This window comes from Lactuca sativa, chromosome 2, assembly GCF_002870075.4.
Source record: "Lactuca sativa cultivar Salinas chromosome 2, Lsat_Salinas_v11, whole genome shotgun sequence".
Lineage (NCBI taxonomy): Eukaryota > Viridiplantae > Streptophyta > Magnoliopsida > Asterales > Asteraceae > Lactuca > Lactuca sativa.
In genome coordinates, this window is record NC_056624.2 from 35,064,187 (window position 1) to 35,086,181 (window position 21,995).

Genomic DNA, 21,995 nt, shown 5'->3' on the forward strand with positions numbered 1-21,995 from the left:
ATTTTAAAAAATTATAATAAATAAAAATTATATGTAACTATTTTTCATACACAACCGCAGTAGCAAAACTATGAATTTTGATATGAGATAAAATATAGTAAAAATTCAAAATATTATTTTCATAAAGTTGCTTTTACGAGTGAATCGACATACTCTTCACTTGTTGAAAAAACGAGCAAAGCTATAATATCATCGCCAAGATTTTTTAAAACATATTCATCTCAATGAAAATGACCAAACAATCCATCATAAGACTGTTTCCCATTGGCTTTTTGATATAGGTATATTACTCATTATTTGAAACAATGTCATATAAAATTATGAAAAATTCATACTCAGTAATACATAATGAATATACAAAATTATCAAACAAATCAAAGACCAACATTATAGTTAAAAGTTTCAGACCATTTATGTTAGGTCAAAAAAAATTATTAAATTTTTTAAAAAGATATCAATGCAGCGGCGAGACTACATTGTTATTAAGGGTGTCCATTGACATCTTTGGTTTTGGAATTTTTTATATGGGTTTTTGATTTATACATATTTGGTCACTGAGTTTTTTATTTTTTATTTTTTTTCGTTCATATTTACCCTTTCAACTTATTAAACTGTACACATTTGGTCCTTATGACCGATTACTCTAGTTTAGACGAGAAAAATGACTTAATAAGGTAATATATTTCTCATTTTGTACACATTTAGTCCTTAATATTTTTGTGCACATTTAGTTCTTAATATTTTTATACACATTTAGTTCTTAATATTTTTTTGTTTCAAAAGAAGTCATTTTTGTTTTTATACTCATTCAGTACTTATGAATGATTTATTTAGTTTTTCTTACGATATCTTATGTAGGACAATCACTGATGGGGTGTTTTGGGCTATTGATGCTTATGTCCATCGCGGTCTTGACTGCTTGGTTGCGTAGGTCTTGTGATTTGGCTTAAGTTTTGTGTTCTGAATGTCGTAACTTCTTCATATGATATCAGATTTTAATGATATTTATATCCATGTGTTTGTTTTTAAGTCTACTACGACTTTCGTTAAGATTACTCTCGTTACAATTTAATATATTTTTGCTTACGGTCTTTATATGCATATGTTTGCATTCATGAAACATATGCATATAAAGACCGTAAGTAAAAATATATTACATTGTAACGAGAGTAATCTAAACTAAATTCGTAGTAGACTAAAATACGAACACATGAATATAAATATCATTAAAATTCGAGATCGTATGAAGAAATTATGATCAGAACACATGACCTAAGCAACCAAGTAGTGGAGATCGCGATGTACATAAGCATCAAAAGCCCAAAACACCTCATTAATGATTGTCTCAAGTAAGATATCATGAGAAAAACCTAAAGAAATAATTCATAAGTACTGAATTAGTACAAAAACAAAAACGACTTATTTTGAAACAAAAAAAGATTTAGGACTAAATCTATACAAATTAAGGACTAAATGAGTATAAAGTGAAAAATATATTACCTATTAAGTCATTTTTACCGGCTAACCTGGAGTAGCCGGTCATAAGGACTGAATGTGTATAATTTAACAAGTTGAAGGGGTAAATATGAACGAAAAAACTTAGTGACCAAATGTATACAAATCAAAAAATATATTACCCTTTTAAGTCATTATCCTTTTTTATATAGATTATATAAGAAGTTTTATGTGGACATTCATGGAGAAAAAAGGCGGACACATGTGGTTAACCAAAAATAGAAATAAATTCTTTGTCAACGGTTTCTATTTTTTTTTTTATTTTTTATGCTGTAATATTACCGATGTTTTAGAAGGTAGGGTTATCAAATAAAATACTTTCTAATGATTTAAATTATCAAATTAATAAAACACAACATGAATAACAAATCAGATGGTAAATGAATAAAAGAAGATTGAGAAGAAAAAGAAACCCTAAAATAACAACTTTCAAGAAATGCTTATCGACTATAATGCTCTTTGTTGAATGACTACACACGTTGATTTTTTGAATTCCAGCCCATCTAGAAGGTCATCATTTTTTATGAAACAAAATTTCTTTCTACCCTCTGATGAACACATTAAATGGAGAAGATGAAATGGTCGGTGTATTTAATATAAAAATAACTTCTTGTATTAGTTGTAAGACATCATAAACACAAAGAGTTAGAAAAAGCCAAACAAATCAAGCATGGAAAGTCAATATTCTATGAGAAATTTGTTAATCCATGAAGATAATTCTGCTAAAGAAGAAGATTGCTTTTCTTTTCCTAACCATTTGCTTCCACTTGAGTTCAGGTAGTAATGACATAAATTCTTACAAAGAACATTAATCTTAATTTTTGTTTTTCTTTTGTTCTTTACTTTTAGTTAATCGGTAAAATATATGAAGTAGGTTTCCGAAGGCAGGATACAATGTAACTTACGATTTGATCCCAATGCCGCTAGAGCAACATCAGAATGGATTTGATGTGTGGCCATGGATGGACATCATCTAAGGGATTTATTGTATTCATCTTTAGATATCGTACCCAATGACAACTAATGTCTTCTCCCAGGTTGTATCATTGATAAGCTTGCATACATAACACATTATACTATATTTGACATGCCTATGACTAAGACTAATCAAATTGATACCAATAAAACAAAAACTACAACTTTTATCCCTTCACCACTCCATCATCAAGAATAGTTCTAGAAAGATTTATTCAATCCCATAAACCGAAATCCAAAATTACAAGTTCTAACATAACAAGATACTAAACATCCACAATTTTGCCTTCAAAGTTTGAAAGAAGTTAATTTTTCATTCATAATGAAAGGCTTTAAATATTTGGAGACGCTATTAATTTCTTTTTGCTTTTTCAAATTTTTATTCTCATAATTGTTTTAACATGTATAATATAGAAAGCTAGAAATGTTATAACTAGATACAAAAAGTTTTTTTCCCCTAATTTATATAAAATAAAAAAACAAACATGCTTGCAAAAAGACGAGAATCTAGCATCAATAAATATACAATATGCATTAATATCAATTTAATCTCAAATATACCGATCTATTAAAAATATATAAATAACTAAAATTAGTGGGACCCATAAATATCTTGCCATGTTTTTATTACATCACTGATATGATAATATTTTAGATTGTAATAATCTTTCAAAGCTTTCACACATACGCAAATCCGGTGTTACTTATGAAGGACACTCTTCTTTGGGAGCTTCGATTTCTTTTGTGCCCGTTGCTGTGTAAAAAAAAATAAAAATAAAAATAAAATGAAAATGGCTGAATTGTTAAGACATGTTATTTAATTGTTAAATGAATGAAAATTTACCTTTTGCTTTTCTAAGGCCTCGAAATCTGTTCTCTCTTTCCATTTGCTCTTACGCAGTTTTATTGGACGATTTCCAACATACTTCCCTAAAATTAAAACCCTTTTAATAATTAAATGCTAAAAAAAATGTGGTGCAAAATACAGAAAATAATAAGTATGCAAAAAAAAAGGAATTAAAATAAAAGAGATTAAAGAGCATACCATTCATTTCTTTAAGAGCAGCTGCAAGATCAGTGGGATTAGCAAAACTCACAAATCCATATCCCTTTGTCTTTCCTGTGCGTTTATCTCTCACAACCTAAAACCATTTCATAAAAAATTATGTTCAAAAAGACAAGATTGCCCTCCTCCTCATTTCATCATCAAAAATACCCCTAGGATGCATGTGTCTGTGTGTTTTACGTGTATATATATATAAAAAACAAGTAAAGTATGTTCTTTATGATTCAATCAGCATAAAAACTGGATCATAAAATCCAAATAAAGATATGATGCTACTTTTCAGAACATACATAAACATAAATTCAATTTTTTGTCACACCCACATGGTAAAAAGACATGAATGCCCTCTCCATGAAATACAACACCTGAAGAATAGTGGAATGTGATAACCTGTTGACAAACCATGTAAGAAAAACCCTACCTTACTTAAAGGTGATATGGCAGTGCTCCATGACTTCAAAGTTCAAACGAACATCTGAAGATGAGGACATGCAAATGGCTCATACACATGTACACCAAATAACAATTTTTGAGCATTATAAAGAGTTTAAAGTTGAATAAAGAGACTTACCCTAGCCATGTTAAAGGAAGGAAACCTTGAAAATGTTTTTGAAAGAACATCATCATTCACCTCATTCCCAAGATCACCACAAAATAAACGAAAATCATCTGTAAAAAAACCATAAGCTTCATAAGAATTATGGTTTTTGATTAATGATAAAAGGGTAAAGTGGTCATACTTTCAGGCCACTCAGCCAAAGTAGGATCCTCCCAAGCTTGACCTGCTGCTTTTCGAGGTATGGCTTTCTTCTTTGTTTCTGCTTTGTGTTCTATTTCACTGTTTGCAAGTGCAGCTTTGACACTTTTTAAAGCTTCAGGGGTAATTGTCTGGGCATCTCTTTGAAACAGTTGTTGTGCCTGATAAGAAAACACCACATCCTCACTCATTACAATCACACAAGAAGAAGAATATATAACAAAAACAAATAAGATTGGCTTCTCTTTGGTTTTCTCAACAATTAGTTGCACACCCCATGTTTTGCTATTGAGAATTAGGTAAAATTTTGCTAGTTTCAATTAGCATCACCACTACAATAAGAGCAGAAATTCTATGTGGAAACGTATACATATCCTTTTGAAATGAGCATTTGAGATCTAACATCAAGAACACTCACGGATGAGATTATGAGAGGTTACAGAAACGTTCTAATTTAACGCTGAAAGGAAATAACAAAACAGAATCGACATTAATGCGAATTAGAGAGTGATCGATGATGGTTTACCTGTTGGTATTGAGGCAGGTACACGCCTGTAACGGAAGAAGAGGTAGTATAAACGGAAGGAACAACTGGCACATTGACAGGAGGAGGAGGAGCATGGAATTGAACATGCGGCGCTACAGGCGGTGGTGGTAGTGGGGTTGCAGAGGGAAATGTCATAGGGATCGGTTGTTGAAGGTGAAAGGGCAAAGGAAAATATGAAGGAGCGTTAGAGTAGGTGATTTGCGATGAAGATACCATCGATGAAGATTGTTTTGTGTTCGTCGCCGACATAGACTTCTGTTTTCTACGGAATTCCGGTCACCGGAGAATTTCCACCCGAGAATTTCTAGGACCTCCTGTTTGTTTCTCGAGAAGAATCGAGAGAATGGAAAGATGATCAATGCCAGAAGCGGATACCATGTCAAATCATGCTCAAAGTTCCATCCTTACTGATGCGTCGTCGTATTGAGTTTAACTACCATGTCGCCGTTTCGTTAAAATGTGAAATTAAATATCAAAGAAAATGACACCAACGAAATTTTAAAAGAAAATGATAATTTTAAAATCATTTAAAATATATCAATAATGTTTTGCCTATTCAAAAAACTCAATGAACTTAACATTTTATCTCATTAGAACCCAATAAACTTATGTTTTTATTCAATTCTCATTAGAAACAACTAAATTCATTAGGTATAAAATTAATTGGCAAATGACATGACGTTATATTTAATGATATGAAATAAACAGATTAGAATTGTCCTTTATATATCGATTTTGGGCTTGAAGAAGAAAAAAAATGTAACAACTAAAAAATCACAACAAATTAAAACTTTTAAAAACAACACACAGTCTTAAAATATTTACAAAATCATTGTTTCCAAATTGTTTATCCATACGAGAGTATCCTAAAATCATAAAGTCATAAACAGAGGATGTGTACGGTCATGCCTTCGCATTCCCGTGATCATCAAAAGTACTTGAAACAACAACTAAAAATCGTAAGTCAAAGCTTAGTGAGTTCCCTCAAAATACCAACACACAAACAAATAACACAGACACACACATTGATCACTCTCTAATTCACATTAATCGACATATAATATATATATATATATATATATATATATATATATATATATATATATATATATATATATATATATATATGTGTGTGTGTGTCGATTAATGCGAATTAGAGAGTGACCAATGTGTGTGTGTGTGTGTGTATATATATATATATATATATATATATATATATATATAACAACATGTCGGGTCGAATTAACCATCAGGTTGGAATACCCCATGCCTAATCAACCTCCGAGTCCAATCATCCTCGGGATGGAATACCCTAGGTTGGAATTCCAATGTATAACGGGTCCACTCAGTCATCAAACTTTAATACCCTCAGGTCCTTAGTACAAGTCTGGCACGCCAATCGACCCTCAGCTCGTATCTGGAATGCCCCCGAGCCCTTAGTATGAGTTTGGTGTCACAACTAGCAAATTAGGGTTAAGATGTTGATCATTGTACAAGACAATTTCCTCTATGTAACCTTGAAACATTGCATTTAGTGAAATTCAAACTACAATGCTATTTAAGTTCATACGTTCCTATATTGTGATTCAAGCCAAAACAACCTCATGCAAGTCCAAAACTCGATCCAATAAGCCAAGTCCAATCAATTTTGGGCCTTAGCCCAAGAATTCTCGGCCCAAAACCTTTATTGGACCAAGACCTCTTCATTGGCCCTATTGGGCCGATAACTTCTTCACTTAGTCTTATTGGGCCAAAAACCTCTCTTTGGGCCTTAATAGGCCGAAAACTTCTATTGGACTTTATATTGGGCCGAAAATCCATAATTGGGCCTTAATGGGCCGAAAACTTCTATTGGACTCTATATTAAGCCGAAAACACCTATTGGATCAAACACTTTTCTTTTGGGCCTCCTACTGGACCGAAAACCCTTTTAGGACCCCAAACTAAGCCCAAAAGCCATTCACATTCTCTAAAAACCGCAACCCTTAATGGAGCTAGGGTGTTCTCGGTCACCTTTAGAAACCGAAGCCCTTTTGTTCAGTTGGGGTTTGAACAAAAAAAAAAGACAAGCAAAGAAATGTTGTTACCTCACTTTTGTACATCAAATAACTAGGTAATTAGCCAACATATATCTAAGCACTTGTACAATTATCCAACATATCTCAAGGCCACCAAAAAGTCAATATCTTCCCTCTCTCCTTTATGATCGGCCGATCATCACACCAACACACACACTAGACACATTTCTTCCAACTTCACTCATAATATCCTCTCACCTCTCTCTCATTCGTGAAGTGCCTCAACCAAGGGATTCCTTCCAAACAACTCAAGAACTTGGTAAGCTTCTTGTAACACTTAAGAGATTTTTCACATGGTTATACTAGAATCATCCTATTTACACACTTTTGTTGTGTGTTAGACTCTTAGAGGCAACACCATTTCAAGAACCTCACCAAGAACACAAGCTAGGCTCGAAGTTTCTTCTTTTTCTTCTACATCTCGAAAATCCTCAAGGTGAGCTTCATACCCCACCATTTTCATGTTTTTCATCCTTTTGGGGAGAATACAAGTCAGTTTTGTTTAAATCTTTGGATGTTTGCATGATCTTGTGTGTTTATGTATTACTTGTGTTTAAAATGTTAAATACTTCATGCTAATACTCCATAACTCGAGATTTTTAAGCCTCATGAGGCTAGGGTAAATCTAACCCTTGGAAAGTTTCATCTATCATGGTTATGTGTTGAAGATGAAACAAGTTCACCACTAAAAAGGTTCTTATTATATGTTCAAAATCATAAAATAAATGTTAATAACATTTCGTGCTAGAAAGTTTTGTAGTTACGCTTGTACATTCAAAATGGTGAAAATATGGGTCACACTAAAAAATGGTTAATTTTTGGTCATATGAAAATTTAACATTTATACTTACACAAATAATGGAAGATGATAAATTTCAAGATTTTATAATTAATTTGTAAAAATAATGACATGCTAGGGTCCCACCAAGATAGTATATTTTGTGTTACAAAACTCTTAAATTAAATTTGATGCGTTAAACAAACTACAAAACTTTGGTATTTTACTAAAAACCATTTTTAAAATGGTCGTAATATGTTTCCATATTTTACTAGTTGGAATACTTAAAGGAGTATACTATTTACACAACGTATATTACAACTAGATAAATTCATTAATGATTATTTATAAAAAGCGTTATAAATAATTTAACTAAAACGGTATACAAACCAGAATTTTTATGACGGATAATTTCATGTAAACCTGTTAAGGCACTTGTGAGACTTTCCTTCGCCGTACCTACCTTGCGTACACCATAAGTCTTGTAGTTATAACCAGAGTATCCTAGAGGGAGAGAGAGGTAATTGTGTATAGATCTATACGGGTTTGACACCCCCACACCTGAGTTGTTCGCTATAGCTAGACCAGGGCAGTCTAGGGTGACAACTATCTTACCGAAACCAACGCCTGAAGAACGTCATGACAGACATTTTAGTCGTATCAAGCATGGTTGTAACGAATCACATAGGGATTAACAATAATATTTTGGATTTACGAAATCATACACATCATTGGTTTTATAGAATATAAAACTATGCTTCACTTTTGTACTTTACTATTACCACTCCAGTCTTAGGGTTTTAAGACTACAACTTTTCATAAAACAGGAATATGTGATTTTCTGGGAATACACACTCTTTTTACTTACAAACAAAAGAAAACAAAGGACACGCATGCAATTATTCACAGTTTGAGAACAAGACTACAAACCATTTTTCACAGGAAATATCAGATTTTCGTGAGTTTTACAAATAATTACACTCAAATATGTTACAATGCTTTTTATACAGATATGCTTATGAACTCACCAACTTTTTAGTTGACGCTTTTCAGAACGACTTGTATTCTCAGGGACTCAGTGAGCAGGTATCCGGGCTATGGATTTTGGATATTCACTACATTTTTGGAACATCATATTTATTGTTACTTTTGTCTAAATTTTGAACAAATACAATTTGTAAACAATGTATGTTGATATCTTTAATGTATGATGTTGGTTGCTATGTTTTCAATCATATTCAATTGTGACAATACAATACAATGAAGTCATCTGCCCCCGAACGTTTCCGCCGACCTAGTTCGGGGGTGTGACATTTGGCATGCCAACCAGACCTCAGTTCATATATAGAATACTCGTGGGTTTGTTGGCTACAACACAAAGCATTACAACCTCAATCCAACACAATATGTCGACATATAACCTATAAAAAAATAAGCAACAGACAGATAATCATATAGACATAAATTGCAGGTAGTCCTACAGATCTACTAGTCTAAGCATATCAACAACTAGCATATAATCATGCAGATCTGTCCCATGCTCAACATATCAAGGTATAGCAGGATATCAATCTAAAGGGTCGACCTTGGTGCATTCAACCCGTAAGTACAATGAGGAAAACTCACCTCACAGTCTGAACTTGATGAGGTCTTAACTCCGAATCTCGGCTCTAACCGTCACATATTCATCCAAATAACCAATTCTCAAACACTATTCAAAATACTCAAAATACCCTTTGGTCAAACTTGGTCAAATTCAAACTGGTCAAAATCAACAGGTCAACTGAGTTAACCCAGCCAGGTCAACTCAGCCGAGTCGACACAAAACGCATATGCGGGATGTACTCCAAATGTACGTGGGGCGTACTCGAGCATTAACCACCATCAGGGAGGTTGACCACGTACGTGCGACGTACTTAGGTTAAGCATGATGTATGCCCAGTCTTCCCAAAAACTCATTAAGAGCTTAATGCCTTAAGCTCTTACGTCCAACTTTCAAATCCAAGGCTAAATCATCCTCAGGAATCATAAAGTTTCCGACTTTAGGACTTTCAAGTCCATTAAGTGCTTAACTCAACATCTTAATACATTAAGACACTCTAAAGGATGCATGGAGCAAAACCAACCATTAAGACCCCATTTTTATGACTCAAGACCCTTCCTAAGGTCTGAAAGGGCGGATTAATGGGTTAAGAATAGGCCATGCTCAAAAATCACCATTTTGAGTGTAACACCCATAAAATTCATGCCAAATTTAAATTTTAAAAACAATTCAAATACCAATAGTCATTACAAAAAGGTTTCCAAAATAGTTTCATATCAGAGTATCCCAGAAATCCAAATCAAAATATGAGGAAGTGTACGGTCATGTCTTCGCCTTCCTGCGGTCATCTGTTGATGTACCTGAAACAATAAACTGAAACTATAAGCCCGAGAGCTTAGTGAGTTCCCCCAAAATACCAATCTCATACAACCATAAGCAAATCATATAACAAACATAGAACAACCATGCATCTCGAGTCTACAGTGTGACTGGTCCGCCCTCACCGAGCCTTCAGTCCACTCTCTAAGTCTACAGTATGACTAGACCGCCCGCACCGGGCCTTCAGTCTATCTGGCCCACTCTCCAAGCCTCGGCACGTATGGACCACCCTCTCGGGGCCTTCAGCCAATCTGGACTGCTCGTCGGGCCTTTGGCCTGACTATGTGCCCTCCTGGGCCTGTAGTCTATCCGGTCTTCCCAGGGTATGTTGGCCTACAGCACGAAGTAGGAACCGCCTCAACCCAACCCCCATACCAATCAAACAATCATGTGCACATAAATATCATACGCTAGCATGTATATAACAGATAATCATACCGATCTAACAGATCACTAACACAGCAACCATCCTATATCCAGGATACCGACCTATCCGGTCACTAACATAGCATCATCCTATATACCAGGATATCGACCTAAATCAGGTCACTAACATAATATCATCCTAACTACCAGGATGTAGATCTAGCAGATCAATAAATATATCAAGCAAATACCCGGATACAACTCTGATAAAGGGCCGACCTTGGTGCCTTAGACCTTCTTGATATAGTGAGGATAACTCACCTTGAAAATGCTGGTCTGAAGTGAAGTATCAACTCCCGAAGTGTTGTCCTGCCGAAAATCCTGAACTATCCAAAATAACGAATGCTGAGTCAACATATGGGCTATCAATCCTGACTAAGGGTCCATATAGTCCATATTGTCTTTTCTCTAATTTGGGCCAAGGCCCTAAACCAAATCCATGATCCAAAAGTCCACATATGCAAAGCCCATTATTGGCCCAATTTACCTAATTGGGCCCAACTCTCTAGTTGGGCCTAAATCCAAGGTCTATTAACAAAACTTGGCCCAAGTCCAAATATTGAGAGAGTCTAGCAAAGGCCCAAGTCACGAAGCCTAAAAGACAAAAGCCCAACAGAGGAAGTACGCGGGGCGTACTCCTTTGGTACGCTGGGCGTATTCTCCTGATGCTGACCACCATCTGGGTGGTTGACCCAATATGGTGGGCGTACTGGATTTACGCGTGGCCTACACGCGTCTGAACCAAAACTCTCCTAAGTGCTTAATGGCTTAAGCACTTAAGCCTATATTTCAGATCCATCGACCAAAAGTGTCTGGGAACCATAAAGTCTCGAACTTTATCACTTGGGACGTCGAGAAAGCTCTTAATCCAAGGTCTTAATCCATTGAGACCTTTCTACTACATGCATGGGACATCTTAAGCCATTAGGACCTCATTTTTACTACTTAAGACCTCTACAAGGGCCTGAGAGGACAAATTATCTTGTCCAAAATGCAACATGCACCAAATTGGGGTTTTGGGACAAGAAATGGTTCCATAAAGCTAGAATGGCTAGATCTAGAAGAAATAGGCACAAAGGTAACAACTTTATACCTTCTGGAGCTCCTAAAGCAGATGATGAACCAAGATCTACAAGCCAATCTTCCCTCTTTGACTCCTTGATGCACAAGCTTCTTCTTAAAGGCACAAGAACACACTTATAAGCTCAAGAATGATCACTAGGAAGCTAGGGTTTTCTAAAGATGGCTAAGGGAGGTGTGGAGGCTGAAAGAGATGAGAGGGAAGGGTCCATAAGGTGCTTAAATACTCCATAAACCCTAAAAGTTAGGGTTCCATCCTAACATACGTACGCCCAACATACACATGCGTAGGCCCAGCGTACTAGGGCGCGCCCCAGTACGCTTATCATACCACATGTACGCCCAACGTACTACTTAAACTTCCAAACTTACCATTTGCCACTAGGGCCTCTTTTCCCACTTCCTTCTAAACCAAGGGCCAAAATGCCCTAATTAAAACCCGAGGGATGAATTTGAAGCTACTAGAAAAATGGGATGTTAGAACTCTCCCCCACTTAAATTCGATTTCGTCCTCGAAATCGCTCCTTTCCATCCCCGGCAACCTGACATCCTGAGGGGCACCTCCATAACCATGACTTCCGACAACTATCGAAGGAGACTAAACCCAATGGGAATCTTGTTCCAGAGAAGACGAATCCATAAAACCTTGCAACACACAACCTCACTCTACCTAGAAACCCGCAATCTAGAAACCTGAATTCGGTCTGACTTCCTAACAGACCACTCCTACTAACCATCTTTAGCTCTCTTCCCAATACTTCTAACATACTATTCAACCCAGGGATCCTGAGGTTCCTACCCAAAAATAGAACCATGGATCATATCCTGCTGAACCCCTGTGCCAACGACTTACCACCGGCCCGCACCAGGTATCTTGGCCTACTGCATAGAGCAGACCGCCCCATCTCAATCAAGCACAACATGCCACCTAATAGACCATCAGGATAAGATGTCTACATAATACCGACGATAATCTACCATGTCGCTCCTTTGCGCCCACCACTTCCATGCAATACCGTCCCACAAGCGATTACCACCAACAATCATACCTACCATTGTCGGCCAACTGGTACGACACTTATATCTTGCCCATGCCACCCTCCAGGTGGGAATACCAATATGCCAAATCCAAATGATCATAGGTTCCAATCATCCTCAGGATGGAACACCCTAGATTGGAATACCAACATGTCGAATCAATTCAACAATCGGGTTGAAATTCTAAGAGTTTGTTGGCCTACCACCTCAACCCTACCGCTCCTTCTGAGCCTCCATGCCTATGAATTTTAGTCGGTCTGCACTGGGTATCTTGGTCTACTTCATAGAGCAGGACCGCCTCAACCCTACCCATATATAATGTGCCACCGTAAACGATCAGGAGAGAGATCCAACCTAGTTACCCAAACCTGAACGGCAAGACATTCTAATCCCAAACCTTCTTAACGCTGATGAATACCCTTTCGGATCTACTCCCAGTCCCCAACTGGAGTATTACCCGATCCAAGAAGCTTAATCCTCTAAGACACTCCGAACTGATGAGATCACCTAGATCCTCTGTACTTTATCTGATCTCCAATAACAACTTCCAATCCAACCAAAAATACACCGGAGTCTTCAGCCTATTGTTGGATATGGTGTCTAAGTCTATAACTATATTTAGTACGTACTTGACCCGACTTGGCATGGTCCATTTGGGTTGCATCGACATCTCAACTATTGGATAGACAAAATGAGAAAAAGGACACTTACGATTTGTTAATATATTATAAGTTCTGATATGTTAATATGAAATCACATTATTTAATTAGTATTGATCAAGAATTAATTTTGTGATAAAAAAGAGACTAATTAAATATATGGGGATTGATTTGTAAATCATTCATTCTTATATAGTGGGCTTATGGTTCATGATTCACTAGATTGAGCTAGGACCCATTAGGTGCTCCATGGATGCTCCATGGAGGTTATAACCCATGGATCATGGGAGAAATGAAAATCCATGCACATTAGGGTTTACATGACGTAACCCTACATGTGGCACACTATATAAGAAACTCCATAGCTAGCAAAATCGGCCACTATTGCAAGATAAGGAGGGATAGCCGATTTTGTAATCAAAGTGTTCTTCTCTCAAGTTATTGTGGTGTTGTGTGAAACATTTGAGGCATCACATTTGAGGTGCTAGGCTCACAAAGTCTTAAGGAATCAAAGCAACTACAAAGGTATGTCATTCTACTAGTTTTTTATATTACTTGTACCCCATGCCATGCTAGTTAGGATGTAAACCTTGGAAAATTCTTATTTGCATGAATATTAGAGAAAACATAGATCCAAGGTTTCTACGGTTGTATGTACACCATATGGGTGTTAGAATGCTCAAAACTCATCAGTGGTATCAGAGACTATGCTTGTTTTCTTTGTATTTGATGCAAACTGCTTGAAAAAGTTGAGAATTCTGCAATCTGGACAGTGAACTCGCCGAGTCCATGGGGGACTCAATGAATCCATGGCAATATACATCCTACTCGTCAAGTAGGTTCTTGCACTCGACGAGTAGGAGCCCCTATGTGCAGAATTTCGAGTTTTGCTACTGGAAATGGACTAGAAGCATTACCCTAAACTGTTTTGGACTTATATAACCTGTTTTTGATGGTGTAATGTCTATGCTAATCCATTTTCAATGGTTATTATCAAAATTTCAAGTTTTTATATGTGTTTATATGATTCTTGAAATTGTTGATATGAATGTTCATACTTATGAGTTTTAGAAGATCGTATGAATTATTTGCAAATTGTTTGTTAGTGTAACTCTTGATCTTAATGTCCATTAATGGAGTCCATAATTTGTCATCAAGTTATGGATTACCAAAAGTCACTTATTTAAAGTGCCATTAAAGAGACATAGGTTACATAAAATGAAGATTCTTCATTTTAATAAACCATTAAACCCATAAGTTATGAATATGAAAGGTTGTGAATAAGTTTCAAAACTTGTCCTCAAGTTTTGGAATTTGTAAAGTCACTTTAGAAAACTTTAATTTCATACCCTAGAGTTTTAAAAGTTAAAATTCAACCCTTATACTTTAAAATATTACAAGTTAATAATATATATATATATATATATATATATATATATATATATATATATATATATATATATATATATATATATAAGAACAAGTTAGTCTTACCATTAGTAGGCCTCATTCACGAAGCCGGTCTCTAAGGGGGGGGTATAAGGTTGTTTCCTATAAAATGACAGCTTAATGGGTGTCCACTCTCACCCACCGCTTCCTTGACTGGTGGAGGGTCGTTAGCCGAACGGGTAGGACAAGGACTGGAATCCTCATTAAAAGTATAATGAAAAACATAAAGTAACTAAACCTTTTATAAATTTAGGAAAATGTGAAATTGGTGCAAACCCATGAAATTACACTTTGTACCTTACCAAGTCGTTGGTGGAGCGTGTGTGGGTAACTGACACACTAACATTGACTAGTAAGAGTGGCGAGGGTGACTTAATATTTATCATAGATCGGTGGAGCGCGTGTGGGTAACCGGCACATTGATTAGGTGATAAACATTAAGGGTACCAAGTAAATTTGCATGGTTATTCACACCTTGTTTGTGATCCTTGGCTTCCCAGTCACAAACTTGAGAGGGCACAATCGAGATTTAAACATGCCATTGAAAAGTTCAATGAATCTCAAAAGAATATAAGAGTTTCAATCCAATTAAAACCTAATAATTCATTTCGTTTTTCATGGTGGAAATTGGTGAATCGTCATTCATCTACCTTCAAATATTTTATAGCTTGGATTACGACATCCCTCTTCCAAGTTATAAAGTATTGTGTTGGGTCCTAGCCTTAATATTACATTTAGGTGTCTTATTAAGGATTCTATATCTAATCTAAACTTTTCCTTCTTCTTTTCAGATGTCTTCCAACAATGTTGCTTCTGGCTCAAACCCTACCGACTCCTTCTCTCCCATGAACCTTTGTGGGAGAGTCGTCTTTGCTGGTTCAAACTTTAATGATTGGATCAGGAACATCAGGATGGTCACTCGTTACGAGGACAAGGAATATGTCCTCGACAAGGAGCTGAAGGAAATTGATGAGTCTACTGCTACTCCAAAGGAGATCACTGACTTTAGGGAACATGAGAGAGATGCTACCAAGGTGGCATGTATCATGTTGGCCACAATGAAAGCTGAACTCCAGAAGTCCTATGGGGACTTTTACTCTTTTGAGATGCGCATAGACTTGATGGACTGCTACCATCAAAGTGCTCGTCAAGAGAGGTATGAAATCATCTCTTCCATGATAACAACCCGAATGAAGGATGGTGAACCCATCACAGGCCACATGCAAAAGATGCAAAGGTATTTGGACTGTTTACTGAAGTTGAATGTGAACTTCGCTGAGGAGTTGGCTATTGATATCATACTGCACTCCTTACCTATGATCAATTCCGAATGACATATCACATGAACAAGGAAGGGACATGCTCAACAAACTTCAAGGGATTTTGAAGACCTCTGAAACTGGTCTTAAGGGCAAATCGGTTGTTACTACTCCTACTCCTACCGCCGCCCCTGTGCTGGCAATCGGGCAAAGCAGAGGGAAGAAGAGGAAGACCCCTTCGAAGGGTACCAAGGGAAAGTCTATTGATGGATCCTCTTCAAGTGGAACCAAAGGTGGTTCTATCACTCCTTCTTCCAACCCAAAAGAAGCTCAATGCTTCTATTGTCAGGAAAAGGGGCACTGGAAACGAAACTGCCCCAAGTACCTGCAAGATGTTAAAGATGGGAAGGTCAAACCTACCCATGCAGGTATTTACACTATGTTGTCTAATAACTCATCACATTCTACTTCTTGGGTTCTTGATACAGGTTGTGGTATTCATATATGTTCTAATTTGCAGGGCCTAAGAAGAAGTGAGGATGTGGATCATGGAAAGATAAACTTGATCATGGGGAATAGGAAAGCTTCACCTATTACCAAGATTGGAGTTTATTCTTTGTTGCTAGATAATGGGTTAGTGTTAGATTTGAATAAATGTTGTTACTCGTCTGAAATGGTGAGAAATATTATTTCCTTTCATGGTTTGTACAAACAAGGATTTACTTTTTCATTTGATAATGAAGTTGGTGGTATTAATGATTTTTATAATAATGTTCTTTATTTTAAAGCATTACCTTCTAATGGTGTATATGAAACTGTGTCGGTTGTAGACAGCTTAGGAAATAATGTATTACTTATCGATTCTTCCACTAGTTTGGACAAAGCATCCTTGTGGCATTGTCGTCTTGGACATGTCAACAAGAAGCACATAGGCCAACTCTAGAAGGATAGAGTTTTGGAGTCGTTTGACTTAAAGTCGGATGATAGTTATGAGTCTTGTTTACTTGGAAAAATGACAAAGTCACCCTTCACTGGTTCTTGCGCTACGGGTGAAGGTTTGTTGGACCTCATACATAGATATGTGTGGACCTTTCAGAACCACCACAAGGGATGCTAACCATTTCTATGTGACATTTACAGATGATTATAGCAGATATGGTTATGTCTACTTAATCAAGCATAAGTTAGAAACTTTTAAAAAGTTCAAAGAGTTTAAACAGGAATTGGAGAATCAGTTGGGCAGAAACATTAAGATGCTCTGATCCAATCGAGGAGGAGAGTATCTTAGTACAAAATTCCTTGACTATATTAAGGAATGTGGAATTGTTTCACAATTGACACCTCCTAGGATACCACAACTAAATGGTGTGGCTGAGAGGCGCAATCGAACCTTGTTGGACATGGTTCGTTCCATGATGAGTCGAGCTTCATTACCAATCTCATTATGGGGGTATGCCTTAGAGACTGCCGCCCATATCCTTAATCTAGTCCCTACCAAGAAGGTTGCCAAAACACCTCACGAGATGTGGACTGGGAAAGTTCCCAATTTAGACCACATCAAGATTTGGGGTTGCGAAGCTTTTGTGAGACGTGAGACTCAGGACATGCTCGAGCCTCGAAGTGAGCGATGTATTTGCATCGGCCACCCACATAACTCCTTTGGTTATCTCTTATACAAACCCAGTGAGAATGTGGTCTTTATGGCAAGAAGAGGGGTCTTTCATGAGAGAGAATTCATAAGCCAAGGAAACAGTGGGAAGCAAATTGATATTGAAGAAATTCAAGAGTCAAGCGGTGAAGGAACCTCAAACCCTAACAATCAACCTGAGGATGGAACTCCTGTTGATGAGTCCGTACCTTTGAGGCGTTTCACAAGAGTTAGGAATCCGCCTGAGCATTACTATGGTTTTCATATTACTGCGGAAGGTGATAAATTTATCAGTGATAGGACACTGGCAAATCTGGATGAGCCTAACAACTTTAAGGAAGCCATGGCAGGCCCTGAGTCTGCCAAATGGAAAGAGGCCATGGATAGCGAGATTCAGTCCATGTATGACAATTAAGTTTGGAACTTGGTTGATAATGTACCGGGTCGTAAGACGGTCGGGGGCAAATGGATCTTCAAGAAGAAGACCGACATGGATGGAAATGTACACACTTATAAAGCGCGACTGGTTGTGAAGGGCTTTACTCAAACTCTGGGAGTTGACTATGATGAGACCTTTTCACTAGTAGCAAAGATTAAGTCTATTAGGGTTTTGCTAGCCATAGCTGCATTTTATGATTATAAAATATGGCAAATGGATGTCAAAATTGTTTTCCTTAATGGAAAGTTGGCCGAGGATGTTTATATGAGCCAACTAGAGGGTTTTGTTGATGCAAAGCACCCTAATAAAGTATGTAAGCTTGAGAAATCCATATATGGGTTGAAACAAGCATCTCGCAGATGGAATCTTTGTTTCGATGAGAAAGTCAAAGAGTTTGGTTTTTCGAGGAGCGAAGATGAGTCCTATGTATATGTTAAGGCTAATGGGAGTATAGTTAGCTTTTTGGTACTGTATGTGGATGACATACTACTCATAGGATATGACATCCCAACCTTGCTGGAAGTTAAATCCTAGTTTGGGAAGTGTTTCGCTATGAAGGACCCTGGAGAAGCTACCTATATCCTAGGGATAAGGATATTGAGAGAAAGGAGTAAAAGAGTAATTGGACTTAGTCAAAGTACTTACTTGGATAAGGTGTTGAAAAGGTTCAGCATGCAGAATTCCAACAAAGGTGACTTACCGATCCAGACTAATGCCAAACTGAGTAAGACTTAGAGCCTGAGTACAAAGGATGAGATAGCTGAGATGAGTCAGTGTCGTATGCTTCCGCTGTAGGATCGATCATGTATGTTATGACTTGTACTCGTCCTGATGTGGTCTTTGCTTTGAGCATGGTCAGCAGATATCAAGGGAATACGAGCAAGTCTCATTGGACTGCGATGAAGAATATTCTCAAGTACCTATGAAGGACTAGGGACTGGGTCCTTACCCTTGGTGGGGGTGATGACTTGAGAGTAGTGGCGTATAGTGATGTTGGCTTCCAGACTGATAGGGATAATTTTCGCTCTCAGTAGGGTTGGGTCTTTACCCTAAATAGAGGAGTAATTACTTGGAAGAGTTCCAAGCAAGAAATAGTAGTTGATTCAACTTGTGAATCAGAGTACATAGCAGCAAGCGAGGCGGCAAAGGAGGCTATATGGCTAAATAACTTCATTGGAGACCTTGGAGTTGTACCGAATATTAAGGAGCCTATGGAGATTTTCTATGACAACGAGGGTGTTGTTGCTTTAGCGTGGGAGCTAAGGGATCACGGGAGATCCAGGCACATCGATAGAAAATACCATTTCATTAGACATCAGATAAAAGTAGGAAACCTCATGGTGAAGAGGGTATCATCAGATGAGAACCCAACAAATCCCCTCACAAAGGGACTGTGTAGGGTTAAGCATTTACAACATGAGAGGCACATCTGACTAAAGGATGATATTAGTTTTATAGATTAGATAGTTATTTCTGAAACTTGTAAAATGTAAATTGACATTTGATGATTGAATAAAAGTTGTTGTTTATTTATAAGTAAGGTGTTGCTATCTTGTGTCAATTATTTACTATTGTTTCAATTTTGCATGTTTTGACTTCCAGAATAATTTCTTTATTCAAACTCTCCACGGTCAGTCATATGTTAGAAGTAGATATGAATCAAGACTATCATGAATTGGGTTTGTAGATGTCTAAGGTGCTAGACATAGCAAATGGTTGCTACAACATTCATAAGTACTCATAAGTTCTGAGTATTGGATTCAAGCCACGCTCACTTGTATCGCTTCATGGAATTTATCTCGAGTGATCGTGAGACGGTAACATCATATAAGTCTTCAAACCTACAGATATGAGTTGTTAACTATGAGTGGGTTATACATTGATTGTACGAAAACGCATTGGTAACTCGATGTTATAAAACGTGACTTTGTGTATAATTCAACAAGTAGTAGAACAAGCATATGAGTCAAAATTTATCTGTTCCTTCTAGTCCTTGTAGAATTAGAAGCAATATCTGGGCCCCTCGATGATTTTGTTTTGACCTATGTACCAGGCCCAGTCAAAACCAAATTGATATGTTCAGTTTAGTTCTATGTCAAACAAATCGGAAATCAGGAAACAAACTGCTAGACAATAAGTACGACATTGTTCCATGTATTTATCCGCCTGATATCTAGAACAGAGGATTATGTGATCACTTATCTTAAATGCTGCATCATCATCTCAGTTCCGTGAGACTTTGAAAGAGCTATGATTGTTGGTCGGTTCCTGAAGTCATACCTATAACTATAGTTATTAGACTTATCCAAGTGGGAGACTGTTGGATAAGGTGTCTAAGTCTATAACTATATGTAGTATGTACTTGACCCGACATGGCATGGTCCATTTGGGTTGCATCGACATCTCAACTGTTGGATAGACAAAATGAGAAAAAGGACACTTACGATTTGTTAATATATTATAAGTTCTAACATGTTAATATTAAATCACATTATTTAATTAGTATTGATCAAGAATTAATTTTGTGATAAAAAAGAGACTAATTAAATATATGGGGATTGATTTGTAAATCATTCATTCTTATATAGTGGGCTTATGGTTCATGATTCACTAGATTGGGCTAGGACCCATTAGGTGCTCCATGGATGCTCCATGGAGGTTATAACCCATGGATAATGGGGGAAATGAAAAGCCATGCACATTAGGGTTTACATGATGTAACCCTACATGTAGAACACTATATAAGAAGCTCCATAGCTAGCAAAATCGGCCACTATTGCAAAGTAAGGAGGGATAGCCGATTTTGTGATCACAGTGTTCTTCTCTCAAGTTATTGTGGTGTTGTGTGAAACATTTGAGGCATCACATTTGAGGTGCTACGCTCAAAAAGTCTTAAGGAATCCAAGCAACTACAAAGGTATGTCATTCTACTAGTTTTTTATGTTACTTGTACCCCATGCCATGCTAGTTAGGATGTAAACCTTGGAAAATTCCTATTTGCATGAATATTAGAGAAAACATAGATCCAAGGTTTCTAGGGTTGTATGTACACCATAGGGGTGTTAGAATGCTAAAAACCCATCACCTATTTCATTAGCATGCTCAATACTTGGGGACAGACCTACTGATTTCTATAGCATAACAGCATACTCAATACCCGATAATAGATCTACAAACACATACAAAGTCTTCAGCATGACTGGACAACCCTACCAGGCCTTCAGCCTATCTGGACCACTCTTAGAACCTTCAGCATGTCTGGACCGCCTCTCTGGGTCTTCAGCCTATCTGGACCATTCTCTGAGCCTTCGGTTTGACTGATACGCCCCACAGGCCTTCAGTCTATCCGGACCGCTCACAACTGTTGTGCATCACCCTGGACCATCCCTCCTGGAGATCTCTCCCATGCAGACTGTTCTCACCCACTTAGGGTTCCGAGCTCCTGATCCATTTCGTGGACTCTAACCCTGGCCTAAACCTAGACCTCAAGTCGATCGTCCACCCTCTCGGAAAACCATGGTCTATTCCGTGAACTGCATGTCTACCACATGCACTAAATAGCCTGTGCACTCGTGCCGGATGCACTACCGAACCCTAGCAACTAACGAAATGCTCAATAGATGTTGCTCCATCTGAGAATTTCCAATTCTCCCCCACTTGGGACACTCACTACCACCCACTGGTGGCAAAACCAAAACACAACTCAACTGTCCCAATTAGGTATTATCACCCTTATCTATGGAACGATTAACCATGGAGTGAACAATCTCCTCAGAACAACCCTCCCGGCATGGATCAACCGAACTTCAAAAGAAACCGAATCCCAGCTAATCACTTTTGCATCTTCGATTCACAACTA

At 37.3% G+C, this 21,995-nt stretch overlaps 1 protein-coding gene across 1 annotated transcript; it reads right to left on the reverse strand.

The window, feature by feature from the left end:
- Positions 1–2,998: 2,998 nt before the first annotated feature.
- Positions 2,999–5,275, reverse strand: LOC111893800 (uncharacterized). The gene is made up of 6 exons (XM_023889885.3): positions 4,840–5,275; positions 4,297–4,474; positions 4,128–4,225; positions 3,536–3,632; positions 3,335–3,420; positions 2,999–3,244 (listed from the first exon to the last, which is right to left on the reverse strand). Exons 1-6 carry the CDS (start codon positions 5,107–5,109, stop codon positions 3,191–3,193), a joined length of 783 nt encoding a protein of 260 aa, XP_023745653.1. The 5' UTR covers positions 5,110–5,275; the 3' UTR covers positions 2,999–3,190.
- Between the last annotated feature and the right edge of the window lie 16,720 nt (positions 5,276–21,995).